The 15,037-nt window shown below is 36.5% G+C and overlaps 1 protein-coding gene across 1 annotated transcript in view; it reads left to right on the top strand.

Moving 5' to 3' along the window:
* ruvbl2 (RuvB-like AAA ATPase 2) overlaps nucleotides 1-15,037 on the top strand; it is a 75,369-nt gene that overhangs the window by 12,877 nt on the left and 47,455 nt on the right. The window contains exons 2-3 of the mRNA XM_039775194.1: nucleotides 9,315-9,366; nucleotides 10,674-10,729. Coding sequence (XP_039631128.1) covers nucleotides 9,315-9,366; nucleotides 10,674-10,729 — 108 coding nt within the window. The remainder of the gene's footprint in view (nucleotides 1-9,314; nucleotides 9,367-10,673; nucleotides 10,730-15,037) is intronic.

The raw sequence follows: 15,037 nt of genomic DNA, 5'->3' as shown, positions 1-15,037 counted from the left end.
TGAACATAATTGTCCACATCCGTCCTTTTAAAACCAAAGTATCTCCAGGCAACGGGCATGACTACTTTTTTTCGGCAAAAGTTGTTCTGTGTCATCATGTCCAACTTTGTCAGCTACAGCTTCAGTTTCGGAATGTTCTCTGTCCATTTTCATACCGCAATACATATACTACCGCATGTACTCCATTGCATGCCTATTTAGTGGTGTAGCAGTGAAAAAGAGCCCCCGCGCAACACCTCCACTAATGCATGTGATTAGTGGTGTAGCAGTGTAAAAGGTCCCCCTTGAGCAGTTTCTCGCTGTGCCATGTTCTGAATGTCGTTTAGGCAATTTAAACCGGTGTTGCGGTATAAGAAAAATTCATATAACAAAAATAAAAAACGGTTTTCGGTATGAACCGATATACCGCCCAGCACTAGTAAATAGAAGTGCAGAATTAGTGTCACAACAAACCTCTTTGGCCATACCACCTTGGTGCATCCTCCGATTACCAATACTTTGGAAATATTTAAATTCAGAATCTACTGTGCCTCCCCCCAATGTTGACTGTAGCACAGAAATTGCACTGTTTGCTCCTTATGATCTCAAAATGTAGGTGAAACTTTTCAAAGGTGGGTTTGTAACTTGTCCCAGAAAGATATTTACCAGGTACTACCAAAATATTTTAACTACCTGTTTGATTATCTAATGAACTAGTGCCCAACCAGTTGTGTCAGCTTACTATCAGTTTAGTTTTACACTCCCCCTCCCAACCAGCAGTTGTAACAGCATCCATTTTTATGGGAAGGCTTTCCATAAGATTTCGGAGTGTTGTCTGTGGAAATTTATGCTCATTCAGCCAAAAAAGGCATCTGTGAGGAGAGGTACTGATGTTGGACAAGAAGCTTTGGTTCACAATCAGCATTCCAATTCATTCCAAATGTATACAGTACGGTTATGGTCAAGGCTGTGTGCAGGCCACTCAAGTTCCTCCACACTAAACTCGTCAGCCATGTCTTTATGCACCATGCTTTGTGCATGAGGACATGGTTATTCTGGGACAGAAAAGGGTCTTCCCCAAACTGATACCGCAAAGTTGGAAGCACAGGGTTGTCTAAAATGTCAAGACTTTGCATTAAAAGTACCATTCACTAGAACCATGGGATGTAGCAAAAACCCTACAAAACAACCCCAGATCATTGTCCTTCCTCCAACAAACTTTTTATAGTAAGTACCATGCAATCAAGAAGGAAGTGTTCTCCCAGCATCTGCCAAACCAAGATTTGTCCATCAAACTGCTTATAGTGAAGAGTGATTCATCACTACAGAGAAGACATTTCTATTGTTTCACTGTCCAATGGTGGCATATTTTACAGCACTCTATTTGATGTAGATAGATAGATAGATACTTTATTAATGTGTCACATTGTGCATAATGATTTTAGTCTTGTTTGCAGCTGTTTGGTCATGTAAACCCATTTCATGAAGATCCTAACTCACAGTTCTTGTGCTGATGTTGCTTCCAGAGGGAATTTAGAAATATGTTGTGAGTGATGCAAAAAAGGATGTGATTTTATAGGCTTTGCTCTTCCTAACTTTTGAGTCCCTACTCTCTGAGTTTCCATTGTCTGACTTCTTGGCTGAGCTGTTTGTGCTTCTAGATGCTTCATTTTCACAATAATAGTACTCAAAATGGACTGGGGCACATATAGCATAGTAGAAATTTCACAAACTGTCTTTTGGCAAAGTTGGCATCCTATGAAAGTGCCACTTTTAAATTCACAGAGCTCTTCAGTACAACCCCTTTTCTATTACAAGAGTGTATAAATGGAGATTATAATGCTATTTCTTTGACTTTATGCACTTGTTATTAATGGACATGGCTAAAAAATCTGAACTCAGTAATTTGAAGGGGTGTTCACATACTTTTGGCCTTGTACTGTAGTTTAGCTTTTAGGTGCATACCCAAAAGCTGCAAATGTCCTGTATTGAGACTACCCTCTTGTCGCCAGTTGTACAGCACTGAGATTAGTTCTTGGACAAGGAGGTGGTTTATGAGAATCTATACACCCTATCTTGGTGCCTTATCTGTGGGTCAACTTCATGTCATGGTGGAGACAGAGAGGTGGAGGGAAAGAGAAAGAGACAGATGCAGAATGAGAGTTTCCTCCATTAAAAAGTCAGTTTGTAGAGATATTGATATTTGTGGCTATGAATATGCCTATTATATATTACTGGCTCCCATGTGACCCCTGGCTTCAGTCTGAAATATTGAAGTTATTTTCCAAGTCCTAGAAACCAATTTTCACTGGCAAGGTATAGTACTGGATTTATCACCCAAGTGAGTATCACTTCACTGGCATCTCACCTGACCCACAGCCTTTGTCTTGTGAGTAGTGTTTGTCTTGTGGGTATTGAATCCATAAGGCACCTGCACACTTTTTGTGCTGATTCTTACTCAACCTTGGTACCTTGTCACAATGAATTCAACAGCAAACACCAACCTCAAGCCTCGCTTCAGGAGTGTTTGTTTTAATTTGACCTGTCATTATGTGTCTTTATGGATTGCTCCCTCTTGGCTTCTCTTTTTACAATATATTGTCAAGATTAACTCTTGATAGCACACACAAGGCCCTTGACAACGTAGAAGGAAGTATCACTAAGGCACAGAAGCCCTTCCATCATGCCTTGGCCATGATTCCAGGAGGGGATTTAGAAGTATGGTTTAACATTCAGTTTTCTAATAAGTCTGTAAATGGAATGAAAGTGTTTGTGTAGGGTATACATAATATAACCATAGTCACTTTTAACTTTAAATATTTTTATTCATGATTCATGTTGTTGGACAGTATTTTTGATAGTAGCAAATGTGCTTCCTTATGTACTTCCCCCACTTCAGTTGATTCACTGTCATGCCGTTTTCACATGTTAGTAGTATACAGTTGGTGGCAAACAGGAAATGCAATGTTTTTGAATAAGAGTGTTGAAAGGTCCTCCCTCTATTTTTAGTGAGCACCACAAATCACATCTACTGACTGAGTCTTAAGTAAAATGTTACATTTTTTCCCATATTCTCTGTCCTTTCATACTGGCAAGACAAATCAGGTGTTTGCAGTTTTTGATTTTTTTCCACCATAGTGCATCCCACACAGCTAGTTTTAGTATTCAGTAAACAACTTAAAGAGCATGGCATGAAGGAATGAAGAAAGATTGTTGTTGAATTTAATAATACAGGCTAGTGTTTTTAAGTTGTAGAATTGGCAAGTATAGTCATTACCAAGGTCAAGCAATTTGCCAAAGCTGGCACAGTTTTTAAAGCTGACAACTTAGCTTGCCTAGGTTATTGCTGTTTTATTTTGGTGCAATGTTTTGCAGTATGTGGTAATTCAAGATGATTTTATTTATTTATTTATTTATTTATCTATCAAGCACCTTTAAACAACTTTCATTGACCAAAGTGCTGTACAACTAAAAGACAAAAAGGTTAGCAGGTACTCAATACTCAATATACATTGCACACTACTATACTAAACCAATCAATAAAATCAAAACAAAATAAGTAATAATAATAATAATAATAAATAAGATGAAACCAACTACATAAAATCAAGAGGAATTAAATGCACATGAAAACAGATGTGTCTTAAGCAGGATATTAGGCTATGGTTTTATGATCTCACCAAATCACCATAGCAGCCTATGTCCTACATACTGTATATAATCATTTTATATACAGTACGGTAGCTTCTGCAGCTTCCGTCATATCCTTCCTGCTTTACTGCATGATGTAGTCTTTTTTTATCAAGATGCGAATGTCTTATTATTGTTTAAGACCCTACTGCTTTGCAGTCCTCACCAGGATGAAGTAGGTCCAGAAAATAGATAAATGATTTGCTTTTATATCACAGGTTTTTATTTTACCATTTACAGACTATTCAAGGAACAGAATTGAACTCTTGGGAATATATGTAGCTATTCATCAATAAGCTGAAGTAACAGTAGATACAGTAGGTGATTGGAATGTAGTGGGGTGACATGTCAGTCCTGTCTTTAAGCACGTTTCTGAAGTTTGCAATCATCCTTATCACCAGCCTCTTATATTAGATTTCAATTGCTTAGCATTCTCAGAATCATTCTGTTTATGCCATATCCATGGTGTAGTAGGGTTGCATGGTAGATCCAGAATTTGTGGATTTTCAGACCAGACGTAAGCAACAGCTTTCCCCTCAATCTAATTCCTCCACCCCTTTCCTTGACTCGCTGTTGCAGTTGAAAAAAAATGTCCGTTTTGCAGACTTCACAAAATAAAACTACACATTTTGATGTGATGGGGATTTCACGGGGACACACCCAACCCTTATTGATTCCATTTTGGTACTAATGCTGATGTCCATAAGCCAATATCGATGCCAAAGTCAAAATTTTAGTACCGATCCAGCACTACAGTGTATTAAGATAGCACAATGTGGAATAGGCAGTTGTAATTCAGACTAAAATTTTTTCAGTTCAGTCCAAACACAAATATTTTGACATGTAGATCATCTAATTTTACATATAAAATATTTACTAAAGTGTTAGATATGACTCTGACAAGCTCACAAGATTTGTAAACTGTTTTTCTGTCTGCTAGCTACCAAACTGTCTTAAATTAAGGATATTTTCTTGCATACGTTTAGAAAACTGTCTGGATTTTAGACTTTAAAATTTCATGTTCAGATAAGTTGTACATTGTAATTTCCCCCTTCCACAATATCTCCCTCCATGTTATGTTAACAATAGGATTGCATTGCCTCACCTTTATCAAGCTTTGCAAAAACGCTTGTTGAACAATATTTAAACTAACAAAAAGATCCCATAATAATAGCATGAGCTAATTGCATTACATTTCTATTAAGTCCTGAGTTCAAAGTTTGGCGATACCAGTGAGGATATATTGAGATTCACTAAGAGAGACAAATACTGTATAAATATAATTGGATATTGGTTCCGGAGTGAGAATGTCTCAGCCTTATTGACTATGTTGTAATAATAAAAAAAATATACATATATGCTGTCCTTATTTTTTAAATGATTACCATAAACAAACCTACATCATTTAAAATATACAAATTATTGAAAACAGACAAATAATAAGTACTAAAGTTAATTACTATTTGATATTCTGTGACAGAAGGTTGGTTTGATCTTGCTTAGCCTGAAGTGGTAGAGCTGCAGGAAGACAGCTACTTGAAATAATGTGTGTTTTGGGCTTTTTTTATTCTGTATAATTATTTGTTTATGATCATTATAATGACACTGTGGTTAGCACTTCTATCGTAATGCTCTAAAGTCTTGGGTTCAAATTTCAGGCAGAATCTTTGGGAAGTTTGCACATGTAATAGTTACATATAAGGAATGAGCCTGCCAAATTTCAGCTTTCTACCTACACGGGAAGTTGGAGAATTAGTGATGAGTGAGTGAGTGAGGGCTTTGCCTTTTATTAGTATATATATATATATATATATATATATATATATATATATATATACACACAGTGGGATGCAAAAGTTTGGGCAACCTTGTTAATAGTCATTATTTTCTTGTATAAATCGTTGATTGTTACGATACAAATTGTCAGTTAAATATGTCATATAGGAGACACACACAGTGATATTTGAGAAGTGAAATTAAGTTTATTGGATTTACAGAAAGTGTGCAATAATTGTTCAAACAAAATCAGGCAGGTGCATAAATTTGGGCACCACAAAAAAGAAATGAAATCAATATTTAGTAGATCCGCCTTTTGCAGAAATTACAGCCTCTAAACGCTTCCTGTAGGTTCCAATGAGAGTCTGGATTGTGGTTGAAGGTATTTTGGACCATTCCTCTTTACAAAACATCTCTAGTTCATTCAGGTTTGATGGCTTCCGAGCATGGACAGCTCTCTTTAACTCACACCACAGATTTTCAATTATATTCAGGTCTGGGGACTGAGATGACCATTCCAGAACGTTGTACTTGTTCCTCTGCATGAATGCCTTAGTGGATTTTGAGCAGTGTTTCGGGTCGTTGTCTTGTTGAAAGATCCAGCCCTGGCGCAGCTTCAGCTTTGTCACTGATTCCTGGACATTGGTCTCCAGAATCTGCTGATACTGAGTGGAATCCATGTGTCCCTCAACTTTGACAAGATTCCCAGTCCCTGCACTGGCCACACAGCCCCACAGCATGATGGAACCACCACCATATTTTACTGTAGGTAGCAGGTGTTTTTCTTGGAATGCTGTGTTCTTTTTCCTCCATGCATAACGCCCCTTGTTATGCCCAAATAACTCAATTTTAGTTTCATCAGTCCACAGCACCTTATTCCAAAATGAAGCTGGCTTGTCCAAATGTGCTTGAGCATACCTCAAGCGGCTCTGTTTGTGCTGTGGGCGGAGATCACTCTCGCATACAGCATCTCCTTGTGTAAAGTGCGCCGAATGGTTGAACAATGTACAGTGACTCCATCTGCTGCAAGATGATGTTGTAGGTCTTTGGTGCTGGTCTGTGGGTTGACTCTGACTGTTCTCACCATTCGTCGCTTCTGTCTATCCAAAATCTTTCTTGGTCTGCCACTTAACTTGAACTGAGCCTGTGGTCTTCCATTTCCTCAATATGTTCCTAACTGTGGAAACAGACAGCTTAAATCTCTGGGACAGCTTTCTGTATCCTTCCCCTAAACCATGATGGTGAACAATCTTTGTCTTCAGGTCATTTGAGAGTTGTTTTGTGACCCCCATGTTGCTACTCTTCAGAGAAAATTAAAGGAGGAGGGAAACTTACAATTGACCCCCTTAAATACTCTTTCCCATTATAGGATTCACCTGTGTGTGTAGGTCAGGGGTCACTGAGCTTACTAAGCCAATTTGAGTTCCAATAATTAGTTCTTAAAGTTTTGGAATCAATAAAATGACAATGGTGCCCAAATTTATGCACCTGCCTGATTTTGTTTGAACAATTATTGCACACTTTCTGTAAATCCAATAAACTTATTTTTCTTCTTCTCTTATATCACTGTGTGTGTCTCCTATATGATATATTTAACTGACATTTTTTATTGTAACAACCAACGATTTATACAGGAAAATAATGACTATTAACAAGGTTGCACAAACTTTTGCATCCCACTGTGTGTGTATGTATATATATATATATATATATATATGTGTGTATATATATATATATATATATATATATATATATATATATATAGATAGATATAATGTGTGTGTGTAATGTATGTACAGTATATATGTGTTTGGTCGTGAATCGAAGCAGTTTCTCCCATAGGATTGTATGTAAATACAATTAATCCGTTCCAGACCGTACAAACTGTATATAAATATGTACAAATATGTAAAGATTAAGCACAAATATAGTTAATTACACCATAGAATGCACATTGTAATAGTAAACTAATGTAAAAACATTGAATAACACTGACACAAAACACCCAGGCTCCCTGCTCAGCTACACGAGCTGGCTCGCTCGCGCTCTCTCTCTGTAGCACACACACCAACAACGCCCCTCCCTCCCTCCCTCGGCTACAGGAGCAGCCTGGCTCACGCGCTCTCTCTCTTTCTCTGTAGCAAGAACGAGCGAGCACACACACACACACACACACACACACACACCCACCACCCACCCCCATCCCTTCCCTCAGCTGCGTGCTCTCTCTCTCTCTCTCTCTCTCTCTGCGCTTGCTCAAACGTGCTCTCTAATCTCTCTGTAGCAGGTGCTCGTGCAGCATTTTTTTTAAAAATGAGTTTTAAGCACAGCAGAAAAAAAAGGAACATCAACCAAATCTGAAGTGCACTTAAAAACCAACTCACAAGCAACCAAAAAAGTAAGATTGCAGGAGATCACGCTATTTAAATTAAAGCCTGATCGCTGTAAGCACATTTTATAAAATGAGTTTGAAGCACAGCGGGAAAAAAAGAAACATTTGAAAAAAGAGAAAGGTAACATTGCACCTAATCGCGCTATGAAAAACTCCATTTGTAAACACTTTCATGAGTTTTAAGCACAAGGAAAAAAGCGAACATTTGCAAGAAATCGCGTTATGAACTGAAAAATTAACTTTTGAAAAATCCGTAATACAAAAACCACCAAGAAAACTAACCTTGCATGAGTCGAGTTCTGGCATGAAGTGTTTTCCTTCAGGTGTTTTCTCTCTTGTGATTTCTTGGGTTTCTGGTGCTTTTAGTTGTTTAGCTGGTGGGAGTGAAAGCCTCATGCAGCCATTGCAAAAACAAAGTTCTTGTGACCCAACCCTGCATGTTTGCTGGCAGTCTGGCTTTGTTTACATTTGCAGGAGGTTTCTCAGATTGGTAAATGAGTAAACTGGTAAACAGTTTTTCCACCTCTTGTAATTTCTTTCTTTACTTCGATTTCAATTTTCTTCAAAACTTTCTTCTCACCACTCTTCACTTGCTTAGAAGCCAATGGAATGAGAACAATGAACAGTGGCTCACTCGCTTTCTCTCTCTCTCTCTCTCTCTCTCTTTCTCTCTCAGGCTGCCTATGGTGGGGGATGGTGCGCTAGCACGTACAGCCTGCAGATAGGCAGGCAAACACATGCAGCAATCTCCTCCTCCCCCTCCCCAGCAGGCACATGGAATTGGGGCGGGGGGATGGTTGGCTTGCACTTACTGGCTGCAGATAGGCAGGCAAACAATGCAGCAATCTCCTCCCACTCCCCAGCAGGCACGTTCTCTCTCTCTGTCAGCTCAGGCAGGCAAGGGAAACTGGTTTGTTCGTATACCGAGTGTGTGGTTGTGAACCGAGACAAAAGTTTGGGGAGCTTTTTGGTCGTGAACCGAGGTTCCACTGTATGTGTGTGTGTGTGTATGTATATATATATATATATATATATATATATATATATATATATATATATATATATATACGACAGCAACACTCATAACAGTGACAAAACAATTACATTGACGATCATGTTACGTTTTTTTCAAGATGTTTCCTTTTCTTTTTCATTACTTCTTTAACACACTACTTCTCCGCTGTGAAGCGCGGGCATTTTGCTAGTTAAATATAATTATAACAGTTAAAAATTTCAAATGCACTGTATTTAATTTTTATCTTAAGTAAATACTGGTAAACTGTGCTTTCATTCAGAGTAGGTAGAAGAATGTAGCATATATAACATACAAGTGGTTCTTTCCTGTGTAATTTGTCATATCACTTATTTCCTAGTAATCTGTAAAATGCCAGGATGTACTGTGAATTGTCTTATATTGTTCAGGCTATAAACCACTAACTGTATTTTGTTTTTTTGTTTTTTTTTTGCATTCCTAAAGACAACAACTAAAGTCCCAGAGGTCCGAGATGTCACCAGGATTGAAAGAATCGGTGAGAAAAATAATATACAACATGATTGATAAATTTCACTGCTTAATTTTACCGAATATGTTATTGTTTTTTTTTGAATATATGAAATGTGAATGTCATATTAAACTTTTTAGGTACTTTCTGGTATTTTATTTTTTAAAAGACTTCTATTCCGATTCCTGATTAGTAAAATCCAATAAGAAAGTCATTGTCCAAGAAACGTATCAAAACAAAATATTCCACACTTCACTAGTTGTTTTGCCCAGGTGAGCCATGAAGAACTCCTGGATGCTAAATTTACAATTAAAAAAATCTGCAAGTGGGAAACACTGCAACCTGAACACCACAAGAATTTCATTGTGTACATTTAAAACAGTAAAATTTGATAAATGTGGTACTTGTAACACATTTTCATTTAAATTCACTCTCTTCTACAATGGTTTCAACTACATGTGTCAGTGCAGACTAATTTTTTTTTACAAACCTTATTACCACATACATGTATGTCAATTCTTCAACCCATTCCAACAGGACAACTGCAGTATAGTTTTCTAAACCCCCTATTACTGTGATGGTAACCAGTTGTTTTATCCACACACGATACTGAACACACCTGTGAAAAATTGTGATACTATCTAACATGGTTGCTACTTCAAACTGAATTATGACACCCATGCTATGTGACAACAGAAAATCACCCTATTACTCGCCCCACTTCTCCTTGATCTGTGCAAGATATGTAATTGTCAACAACTGTATTTGTGCCTTAACTTATATTATTTAATCATTCTTTTTATAATTCCAAGGAATATAATAACATAGGGAATTTGACAAAAAAGAGACCATAACTCTGAATAAACAAGTGCAAGTACTGCTTGAATAAACAAGAGCTTCCTGGCTTCAGTCTGAAATGCACTTCCTATGTGCTATTATAATATGTGATATTGTAAAAACTGTACAGTTAGAATTAAGTAGAAATCATGTAATTAATTATAAATGTGATAGCTAAAGATTTGAAATGCACTGTTCTTTTTTGAACAAAAGTTACATTTTCTTTGTTTCTATTCTGCCTGCTTCAGACTAAAATATAGGTTTTAACTGCCCATTTCTTCTAACCTAACCTGTATTGACACATATCATATTCATAAGATGCTAGATGTACAGTACATGCTAGTCATATCTGCCTCGAAATTCACCTTTTATACTATTCAGATATGTGATATAGGATATAACCGTGTGATTAACCAATATGAGATAGAAGGACAATTTGCAGCCAATCTTTGCATACCTGTGTTTCATAACTGGTTAAACTGCTTTGTGTTTTATAGGTGCACACTCCCACATTAGAGGTTTGGGGCTGGATGATGCTTTAGAGCCCAGACAGGTATGTCTTTAGACATTCTTATCAGATGGCCACTAAAGGAAAGGCATTTGCATTTAATTAAATTCTTCACAGTTACTGATTTGGGGATATATCACTTCAAACGTACTGCAGCATTATTTGTGCAAAGTCTTACTTTTTCATTTTTTTGGAAAAAGTAGTAAGTTTTATTTTTTTGATGTTAATATTTTCTTTTCAGTTTGACAGTAACACAATTTTTAAGTTTGTAAATGATTAAAAAGTTTACACATTTATTTAAAAAGATTCTATATTTTTTTTTTTTTAAGTCTGTAATTTATAGACTATATTTGTCTTGCTCTGTTATAAAGTACAGGTAATCGATGCTGTGGTCTTTAAGAATAACACAGTTTTCTATCACAGTAGTTAAAAATCAAACTTACAGGTATGCAGATCAACTAAATATCACCCTCACTCTTCTAAGCTATATTCTTTGTTGTACTGTTCGAGTGTTTGTTTTACAGTTGGTTATCTTAAATTCCTAGTCTCTTCAAGATCATTTGTGTTTCATGAGAATACTTATTTGTATCAGGGTTACATTTTTATTTATATAACTTTACTAATAAAGCAAGTACGTGAGTTAAATGGCACAATACCACATCTGAGAAAAAGTAATCTCAACTTGTTTATTCCTGAAATTGTTGATTTTGTGCCACAAATTAAGAGTAAATTTAGCAAGTTTATTTGGGCAATTTGACAACATTTTGCCCAGGTTCATTTTCAATGTGTTGGGTAGACAAGATGATTATACATTATATAGTACAGTGTACTGGGTCACAGTTAGTCTGTGTGATAATTTTTCATCTTGAATCCTAGTGACATTAAAATTGCTCTGTGCATCACATATTCTCAAATGTCTAGTAGTGAGAGGAAGTAAAGAAAAACAAGTCAACAATTTTAATTATTTATCAGGAAAAGAAAACATTTTGAAAATGCACTGGATTGTGCTTTTATCCTTTCATTCAATACTTTATTTGAACCATTGAACATTCCAGAGCTCGAAGGTTTCTATACTTTTATAGTTTCATGTAGCAGTGAAGGTTAATGAATAAAAAGTTTCAAAACCAGTGAATTAAAAGCCTTTTTTTCCCTGGGTATTATTTTTGATACAGTTGTAATTGGAAATAGTTGTCTCAGCAGAGGTCAGACATTTCTTTGGTAAAAATATGGTGTTGCCTGTAGTTTTTAACAACTGGTGCAATGTGTTCTGATGCTTCTCCTGTTCACACAATTCCATCAAGGTGTAGCAGTTTTAGTATAAACTAAATTGCTCAGGTATATTTATTAATTAGGTAAATCTTGTTTCTGATTTGTTCATTTGTGGCAAGTGATATTAAACTTAATTTAATGGAATAAAACAAATGTGCTGCCTCATCAGGATCCATGCAGTCTTCTTAAAGGAATACTCCATAAAGTTTAATATATTTGTTATATATTATATACATGTAGTTTTAATCTCATGTTTTTGTGCAGAGCAAAGATATAAAAGTGTACAATATACAGTAATAAAAGCCAATAGTGACTAGTGCTCTACAACAGTATACAGTGGTGTGAAAAACTATTTGCCCCCTTCCTGATTTCTTATTCTTTTGCATGTTTGTCACACAAAATGTTTCTGATCATCAAACACATTTAACCATTAGTCAAATATAACACAAGTAAGCACAAAATGCAGTTTTTAAATGATGGTTTTTATTATTTAGGGAGAAAAAAATCCAAACCTACATGACCCTGTGTGAAAAAGTAATTGCCCCTTGTTAAAAAATAACCTAACTGTGGTGTATCACACCTGAGTTCAATTTCCGTAGCCACCCCCAGGCCTGATTACTGCCACACCTGTTTCAATCAAGAAATCACTTAAATAGGAGCTGCCTGACACAGAGAAGTAGACCAAAAGCACCTCAAAAGCTAGACATCATGCCAAGATCCAAAGAAATTCAGGAACAAATGAGAACAGAAGTAATTGAGATCTATCAGTCTGGTAAAGGTTATAAAGCCATTTCTAAAGCTTTGGGACTCCAGCGAACCACAGTGAGAGCCATTATCCACAAATGGCAAAAACATGGAACAGTGGTGAACCTTCCCAGAAGTGGCCGGCCGGCCAAAATTACCCCAAGAGTGCAGAGACGACTCATCCGAGAGGTCACAAAAGACCCCAGGACAATGTCTAAACAACTGCAGGCCTCACTTGCCTCAATTAAGGTCAGTGTTCACGACTACACCATAAGAAAGAGACTGGGGGAAAACGGCCTGCATGGCAGATTTCCAACACGCAAAACACTGTTAAGCAAAAAGAACATTAGGGCTTGTCTCAATTTTGCTAAGAAACATCTCAATGATTGCCAAGACTTTTGGGAAAATACCTTGTGGACTGATGAGACAAAACTTGAACTTTTTGGAAGGCAAATGTCCTGTTACATCTGGCGAAAAGGAACACAGCATTTCAGAAAAAAAACATCATACCAACAGTAAAATATGGTGGTGGTAGTGTGATGGTCTAGGGTTGTTTTGCTGCTTCAGGATCTGGAAGGCTTGCTGTGATAGATGGAACCATGAATTCTACTGTCTACCAAAAAATCCTGAAGGAGAATGTCTGGCCATCTGTTCGTCAACTCAAGCTGAAGCGATCTTGGGTGCTGCAACAGGACAATGACCCAAAAAACTCCAGCAAATCCACCTCTGAATGGCTGAAGAAAAACAAAATGAAGACTTTGGAGTGGCTTAGTCAAAGTTCTGACCTGAATCCAATTGAGATGCTATGGCATGACCTTAAAAAGGCGGTTCATGCTAAAAAAACCCTCAAATTAAGCTGAATTACAACAATTCTGCAAAGACGAGTGGGCCAAAATTCCTCCAGAGTGCTGTAAAAAGACTCATTGCAAGTTATCACAAACGCTTGATTGCAGTTATTGCTGCTATGGGTGGCCCAACCAGTAATTAGGTTCAGGGGGCAATTACTTTTTCACACAGGGCCATGTAGGTTTGTATTTTTTTTCTCCCTAAATAATAAAAACCATCATTTAAAAACTGCAATTTGTGTTTACTTGTGTTATATTTGACTAATGGTTAAATGTGTTTGATGATCAGAAACATTTTGTGTGACAAACATGCAAAAGAATAAGAAATCAGGAAGGGGGCAAATAGTTTTTCACACCACTGTATACTGTAACTTGGAAGACATCCATGGAACATAGAAATCCACATTTAAGTTATCCAGTAGTATGCTGAAATTGTTAAACATACACGCATTTCTTATTAAAGTATTGTTAAATAGATAATTAAAAAAAAAATAAATACACATCATAAATAGAAAACAAACGTCCCCTTGTGATTGCCTTTTTGAACTGAAGATAAGACTAGTGAGCGAGGGGGGAGAGGCTGATTGGCAATCAGTGATGTGAATACTGCAAGGGAGAAAGAAAGTTTGAGAACGAATGGTATAACTGACCAATTTGAGTCTGTAAATTTAATCAGATAGTATTTATTTACCCTCCCCTTTCAGTGTTTTTAAATCAGTGTGAGTGTGTGTAGCTTGCTAAATGTAATATATTGTGTTCATAAAAACGTTTTCAAAATTACTTTAGGGTTTTTTGTCTGGCGCTTCCTGACTAAGTCGTAAGAGAAAATACTCATATATATTCTTTGAGTCATTTTGATGTCTAGTTATGAAAGGCATCAATCTTTTTGGGGTTCTGCCATTGTTTTGCCCATCTATTCCTGAAAAAAAAAACCTAATTTTTAGGCCATTTTTAAACCATATTTTGTTCAGGAAATTATGTCCTTATTGATAAAGCATAAACCAATTGGTGTCTTTAGCAAAAATGATAAGAAGAACTTGAAGTTGTGCATGCCACATCAGACAGCCCCAGGGGTTATAAAGGGGCAAAGCTGCTCCTTTTAGCAAAACTTTGAAAAACTGGGAATTGTTAATATAGGCACGTGTAGTGCCGATTTATGGTATTTTAAAGGTACTGAACACGAGTATGATATTTTTGATATTTGATTCTTAACCAGGGTCCTGGCCCTTTAAGAAGCACTCCCATAAATTTGTAAATGACAAATTTTCAAGCATAAATATATAGGGTATCATATTAGATTATTTCAAGTCAGTGAATACGAATATGATGTTATTTTTGAAATACTGATCTTTCTACTAGGGATTTATCCCTTTTTGGACCTCTTTAAGAAAGTGAAAGATAACTGAATTCAATTACAGTTATAAATATTTAGACTTTAAACATTTAAATTGAAGCACACAATTTATTATTATATAAAATTTCTGACAAAACTATT

Source organism: Polypterus senegalus, chromosome 13, assembly GCF_016835505.1.
Source record: "Polypterus senegalus isolate Bchr_013 chromosome 13, ASM1683550v1, whole genome shotgun sequence".
NCBI lineage: Eukaryota > Metazoa > Chordata > Cladistia > Polypteriformes > Polypteridae > Polypterus > Polypterus senegalus.
This window is presented reverse-complemented; position numbering and strand designations above follow the sequence as displayed.